The sequence below is a fragment of the Anser anser genome, assembly GCF_964211835.1.
Source record: "Anser anser genome assembly, chromosome: 5".
Lineage (NCBI taxonomy): Eukaryota > Metazoa > Chordata > Aves > Anseriformes > Anatidae > Anser > Anser anser.
In genome coordinates, this window is record NC_139725.1 from 37,881,298 (window position 1) to 37,888,741 (window position 7,444).

At 39.4% G+C, this 7,444-nt stretch overlaps 1 protein-coding gene across 2 annotated transcripts in view; it reads left to right on the plus strand.

Annotated features, from left to right (window-relative positions):
• CARS1 (cysteinyl-tRNA synthetase 1) overlaps positions 1-2,432 on the plus strand; it is a 34,399-nt gene extending 31,967 nt beyond the window's left edge. For both annotated transcript variants that reach the window (XM_083839001.1, XM_083839002.1), the window contains 2 exons: positions 88-171; positions 1,256-2,432. In XM_083839001.1, the coding sequence (XP_083695127.1) occupies positions 88-171; positions 1,256-1,390 (219 nt within the window). In that variant the 3' untranslated portion in view covers positions 1,391-2,432. The remainder of the gene's footprint in view (positions 1-87; positions 172-1,255) is intronic.
• Positions 2,433-7,444: the final 5,012 nt, after the last annotated feature.

Genomic DNA, 7,444 nt, shown 5'->3' on the forward strand with positions numbered 1-7,444 from the left:
ACACATTCAGAGATAGCTATTTAAAAAAACAGGTTGTCAGTAATTAATTGTGATGCTAATGCAGTTAATGCATGCTTTATATTACAGGCAGCAAAACTGGCAAAAATGAAGATTCCACCACATGAAATGTTTAAATTGGAGCACGACAAATATTCTATGTTTGATGAAAATGTAAGAGATTTTTCTTTAAATAAGGAGTAGTTTTCCTACCCCATCTGTACATATTTGCTTGTATGTGTACATACCTGATCTTGTTCCAAAACCTCTAAGGCAGTGTTATTAACGCAGGGGAGGGAGGGAAGGAGAGAAAGAAAAAGCAGTATATTGTCTTGTACATACCTTGCACTGGGGAACAAGACTGTCAAACTGTTAGTCATTTCAAGGATATTTTCATTGTACATTGGTCTCCTTTGGCCTTCCCATTACAAAGCAACATTCCCTGAAGATTTGTGGCTAGGAACATGCATAATATTTGTTCACAGATTTATTACCCTGTTTCAGGGCAAGGACTACACTTGTACAAACTCCCCAACTCTGCCAGAACTGATGTAAACAGGCATGTTTTTCAGAGAGAACCTGTGCTTCCATTTTGGTTCCGCTCACTGTTTTGCTCCCCCGGCATGGGATCTCTGAAGGAGCTGTACTGGCAACTTGGCTCTGGTTGCTCCTGTGAGGATAAAAGGCATTATTTGGAAAAAACAAAGCACTGTTACTTGAGTGCTTGATCTGGGACATTGATTCTATTTCTGCCTGTCCTCTTCACCCATTCAAATTCAGGCCCTGGGGGCAAGTAAGAATAGAGTGTAAATAAGGAAAATAGGCACGTAAGCCAAGGAGAAGGTCCCTAGAAACTGTGATCGTACTTTCTCCATCAAGAACACAAATCTCTTCTCTTATTGCTTTTGCTTTAAGCCTTGGATTTAATATGTTAGTATCATTAAAAGTGGTGTTTTAACCATCTGTTTAGGGATTAGTTATTATTCTTTTAACTATAACCATCTAGAAATTAGTTGCCTAAACTTCCCTTAGTACAGGACAGAAAATAGGAAGGGAACATATGCAAGTAGTCCAAGTTACTTGTCAAACTTCTGGGTGACTAAAATTAACCATGATGCACCCTACCCTGACAGTTTGTCATTACTTATGACATTTTCTTCCTATCTTATTCAAACATGATTCATCTGCGGAAAACAGAATTCTATAAGGAGCAAAAGCAGTCCAAGAATTTATCTTAAATATAATTTTTATATTTCAGGGATTTCCCACGCATGATGCAGAAGGCAAAGAACTCAGCAAAGGACAAATTAAGAAGCTAAAGAAAGTTTATGAAACCCAAGAAAAGCTACACAAGGAGTATCTACAAATGGTTCAGAATGGAAGTGCAAATTGACAACAAGAGGACTTGTTTTTTAGAAGGCGAGTGCTGGGTCACCATTGAAGAAGTGAGCATATACTGATGCTCATATTTCTGTTTACACTTTCTATTATGTGCAAAGTAAACATCCTGTTTACGTGGATTAGTAATGTCATCTGGAAAGTCAATAAACATCCATTCATAAAAAAAAGAAAAAGAAAAAGCCAACCTCGAAGAAGTTTCCTCACAACAGCAGCAGCAGGTTGAATGGCTGCCAGTTCTGTTTGGGAAGGTGCTGCTCAGTCAGCAAATCCACATGAGGATTCTTGTTTATTATAGTTGTCCAGGCTTTGGTTAATTTGTCCTGCATACCGATCTCTATCAAATATCCAATGTAGCTTGTATTCTCAAATATGTCACAGTCAGCAAAATTCACTACTACATGGAAGCTGAGTAATTTGTTCCACAGTAAGAACACTATTTTCCAGATGATTTTAGTATCTTTACATAAGCAGGAAAAACTGGGTAGTTTCCACTATGGTACTCTAGCTGCTGTTATTAAAAAACTTTGCAAGTGTACCCAGGACACTTTGCATAGTAGAAGCTAACAGTCTCTTTGTTGCAAAAGGGAGCAAACAGATCATCATCTTTACTCAACCTGCAGCTACAACGAGGCGGGTAAGTACAAGGCAAAAGTACCTGCATTGAACATAGCCACCAGGCTATGTTCCTTTCCTTAATTAAAAGCTGTAAGCGTATTCGCTTTACCTTAATATATACCTTCTGAAGTATCAAGATGAACATATTTGGAGTACCAGAAAGGCCTAATAGTTTTTTGTCTGGTTTATCTGTACTTGCCTTTGAAAACATAAGTAATGTTAAGGTCAGTAAAGCACATGCATCTTGTACACAGAAAATAAAATCTGTTGTAGAGTACAGGTCGTATGTAATCTTTGTATAGTGCAAAGAAAATACAGCTTATCTCTATTTAACAACCATCTTAATATATCATAAAATATGGTTTACAGAACTTTTAGCTTGCTGTTATTAAGCTGATTAAAAAAACATTTTGCATTCAGTATTTGATTATTCTGCTAATTTATAATTAATTGTATAAATGCATGATTAAACTGCAGAGTGGTAGTTCAAAAAAAACAGCTACAGCCATGAGGGCAATTTCTCCATCCTTTTGGTTTCTGAACAGAAGAGGATCGGTTGCATTTTTATACCATTCTAGATTTTAACCCCTGCAATATTATCAGGCCGGTGCTTGTGAACCTCCACTATATTTTTTTTTGTAGGGTAACTTACTGGTATGTGCATAGCATTGTCTTCTTCCCAGTATCGTCCCCCAAGATGCCTGTGCACTGAAGATAACCATGAAGAGATAGGATGTGCCTGTGCTGGAGGCACAAGATACTGCTTCTCAGCCATACAGATTTCTCTGATTCCAAGCTTCCTGCAGTCCTAGACAGACTCCAGGGCTACTTCTGCAAACTAGACTAGGAATTCTAACCCTGAATCATCTCAAACCACAGCATACAGTTTGCTGCCTTAACTACCTTCCTTAACATGAACTGCTTCTAAAATTGCTACTTAATGTCAAATAGTGGCAGTAATTTGCTTATAGAAATTCCTTTTTGGTGATCTATTAGCACTTGCTAACCAGAAACAGCCAAAACTACTGATCACACGACTATGGAGGAGATGCTGTTAATCCATTGCTGTCCTGGGTTCAAATTTTCTTAATGATATCTCTGCAACACCATCCTAGTCCCTCCCTTTCCCCTTCCCACATTTTTCTCCATGCATTATGTTCTTAGTAGAATCTCATCTAATTCCATGGTTTATCTACTTACATTGGTGTAGAAGATTTTTTTTTTTAATGCCTTTTTTTCCCTTCTGAATTGCTTCATTTTGTTTCTGGGACAACTCCCCTTGCATAGATCTTAGGAGCACTTCAGGGTTGGTGTCTTCTGAAGGTTCTGAGCTTTCTTTCTATATGCGTTCCACATGCACGCACTGCTTCCTTCCTAAATATTTTTTTAAATTCATAGTGAGTCACGTCCCTGTAGCTCAAATAAGGGTCTCTGCTGCATTTATTGCCTCATTAATGTCTTATTCTAACTCCAACATTGTTTAGCTTATGCTTTCTATCTCTATGTTGTGTCTTATTTTTGTTTTAAAGTAAGATGATTTGAAAGAATCCTTATCTGAAACATCAGTGCTGCTGAAGTCATCTTTCTTTTTTAGTACAGCAGAAACAGCATTCCTGACTTTGATTTCTCACTGCAGACAATCAAAAGTCTCTTAAAATCAATGGGATTCTTTTTTCACACGTCATAAAAATCAGAGCCTTTGAAATCCTCTCCTCTTTAGGCTCACCTTCTATGTCCTGGGTCATCTTTGTTCTTCCACACAGGTACTTAATTTCTCCCTGTCTTGTATAGTGTTTTGCTATCTATTTTTTTTCTAGTTCTTTTTTCTAGTTTTTATTCTATTTTTTTTTCTCTCCTTCTCAAACTTGGCTTCTCCACTTCTATAAAGCCCTCAAAGCCTTCCCACACTTGGAACTTTTCTTCTCATACCTGTGTTCGACCTGTCATGATTTTCTCTTCCTGTATGTCTCAGCTGTCCTTGGAAGTCAGCATCGTCAGCAAGGAAAATACCTGCTTCATGGAGCATCTGTGAGTTGACAGGCCTAAGTCTTTTCTATTTTAGAAAAAAAAAATGAAATTCACACGAAATGGCAACTCATTCTGTAAGGAAGCTGCTACAATATTTTACCTTAATACACAAATGGGATTACTTCACTCTCTTCAAATAAAACGAGAGTTTTGCCTACATATGGAATGCCTTATTCTAAAAGCAACAAAATAAAAATAATGACCTTGGCAAGGAGTCATAAAAATGGACTTGGTCTCTTGAAATTTGTAACAAAAAACAAGGTTCAGATCAGTTACTTACACTCTGCAGCCACAATCTAGAAAAAAATAACAGTATGTATGCATTAAGTCGTGCAGAAGGAAAACTTGCTAGCAAATGAAGAATGCTAGAGGCTTAGATACGTGTCCTTTTAGAAGACTTTTTCAGTGTAGCTGCACCAGTTGATCTGTGCAATCTCTGAAATGTCTGGCACAATACCTTTTTCCCTGGCAATCCATCAAGGTGTCAGTTAAGTGAATTACACTGCATTTGCTTAGTGGGAGAGACTTGGCAACCAGGAGAAGAGAATGCAACAGCAGTGGCCCGCATGCAGGGCCCACAGTGTCCTAGTCATCTGTCTCAGCCAAGAAAAGGGAAAGGACAGATTCCATGTGTTTTTTTATTTTATTTTATTTATTTTAAAATGTGCATGCGTGCATACCCACAGATTTGAGGAAGCAAGGATGATTTTCTAAGTGCTAAGAAAATGAAAATCCCAATAGCAAAATCTTCAAATTTTTTTTAATACTTTCTGGATCAATGCACTGGTAGAAAAATCTGTAAATTGATCAGTGTGGTCTTGTTGCCAGTGCTCTTTACAACATTAAACTAAGGAGTGCCTAACTACATTTAAGATGTTGTATTCGACCTTTTTAGCCTAACGGTTGTATTTGCTGTCTGCTGTTCCAGGAAACCACTGATGCATCTTAGATGTGCAAATAAGGAAATCTCTGCCACACAAAATACATAACTTCAGCTTCTTTTTCTACATTCTAAGCTACACTTAAACTCTATAAAGCGGTGGTAGTTTTGGACCAACTTTAGTTCTCTGATTATGCAATTTCTACAACATGTAAAGGTATTTTTACTCGGTGCTTTCACAGGGTGATTCCTATACAAGACACTGTACCACATGCATAGTACTTAAGATCTCCTGAGACAGAACAAATTAATTAAGAAGCACATCAGCTATTTAGTACCCAAGCCTCCACTTAACAATGATCAAAGTTCTTCCTCAGCCTCCAGAAAAAGTCGTTGACTAAGTCTTATCTCTCAAATTAGGTTGTGAATGTCTGGCATTTCACTAAGTGAAAGCAGTTTCCATTAATACCCACCCAAGGGCAGAAGACACAGACATTTTAATACCAGTTACAGATCTCAGCCTAAGCTTTCTCTCTAGAAGCAGGAGTGCCTAGTACGTCTGTTCAGCAGCTCTGCCATAATCCCTTCTCTCAGTTTTGGTTTGCCAAACTCTCTTGAATGCTAGGCTGGGTGTTTAAATCAAGCCAGGGTGATTCAGCAGATATCTTCTTGCAGCTCTGCAGGGCAGGAGCACCTGACGGCAAGATGACTCTACAGACTGTGCCTCAGCTATAATCCTAAAGTCTAGCATCATGCTACAACAGTCAGCAAAAATCCCTCATTGATTATGGGAGATAAATGCCTTTGGAGAGGGACACTAAATCCAAGGACGTAAGGTAGCTGAAATATATGTTTATTTCAACATACATCAACGGACAAATGGGAAATAGTTCCAGCACTCTGGCCTGTTTGGAGGCTTTAATAATTAATCTCGAAGTCAAATCTATTTTTACAAGGCCATCCTAATTTTAATTTAATTCAGGATTTGTAGAACTTATGAGGATAATGACATTAACAAGTTAGCCACTACTGCATAGGCACAAACTCTACAGAAGACGCAGTACAGGGCTGCAATGCAAATAGGGCTGCAATGTATTCCTGCAATAGTAGGAAGGAGCAGCTAGATCACATACTCAAGCAAAACCTCCTACACCTTTGTAGGAGACAATATATTACTCCAAACTTATTTTGGAAGAAAAGATTTTTGTTTAAAAAAAAGTTAAAATAACTTTTAACAAAATGGAGATTGACAGAAAAAGCTTAAAAGAATACTTGTCAGCTATGAATCAGCAAGAACAAAAGCATAAACATTTTCAGATAAATCCTTATTTTGCAGTGTATGTTCTTCTTTGGAAAAGGGAGAATTAACGTAGCCACTACTGTGCGTAAAGTTCCAAAAAAAGAATTCATGGAAGCATGGGGAGGGCATTAATCTGCTGATGTTAGGAAAAGGAGTGGTTTGGAGAAACAGGGAAAGGGAAGTGTAAGCAAACAGAAAAGCTGAAAATCCTTCCACTGAGCATATCCTCTGGCTCACCAGATCTGTTTATTTGTGCAGTGGGCTCTAAAACATTTCTGCAGTTCTTTAGCTACTTGAATGTAATTCAAAATTATCTTATTCCTTAGTTTCAACATTGGTACCTATTTAAGTAATGATGCATTAATTATTCCCGTCATTATTAACTGAATTAAACCAACATTAAAGTTTTGCTTAGTTAGTCAGTCTCGTAATTTCCTTTTAACTTTACTTGTGAAAGGATTGTGATGTAAACCCTAGTAGTTAATTACTGAAATCCAAGACTAAACAGACCAGCAGAAAAGCATTTATAAAACAAGGGAATCCAGTGACTCCACAGAGGGTTAGGGTTCTTCCTACTGAGTGAAAGGTTACTCTTACATACTCTTTGAGTGGTTTCAAATGCTTAAGTCACCCTGTTCCCTGTACCACACAACATCTTTTGCTTACAAACTGCTAGAAGTCAAGCCAGATTGTTAGATTTTTTGTCAGAAGGAATTACATTGAAAATGTACGTGGATTACATGAAAGCGTTGGAAGGGCTAACGCTTGCATTCCAAAAAGGAACTTGATTCGAAACACCAGAAATACCTTTTTTTGATTAGGCAGCACTCGGCACTTCGATTCACCCCTCAGATTTGAAAGCCGCTGCCCTACAGAGGCTGGTAACACGCCGCTCCCGTACAGCCCAGCCAAAACGCGCCTCCCCAGCGCGTGTGCGTGCCGGGGCAGCGAGCCCTGCAGCGCAAGCAGGAGCCAGGCGCTGCCGGGGGAGCGAGGTGAGGCAGCGCCACGTTTTCGGTTAATCGCGGCACCGGCAGGGCCCGCGGCCGGGTTATCTGAATTCTGCCAGGGAAGATGAGGCGCCCGGGCTCGTTGCCGCCGCCATTTTGAGCCCCCCTCGCCCCGCGCGGTCGCTGCCGCTTTAAGGCCGCAGGCACGACCCCCCCCCTTCACCCCCCCCTCCATCACGCGCTCGCCCCCCTCCCCTCCCCGACCCGCGCTCG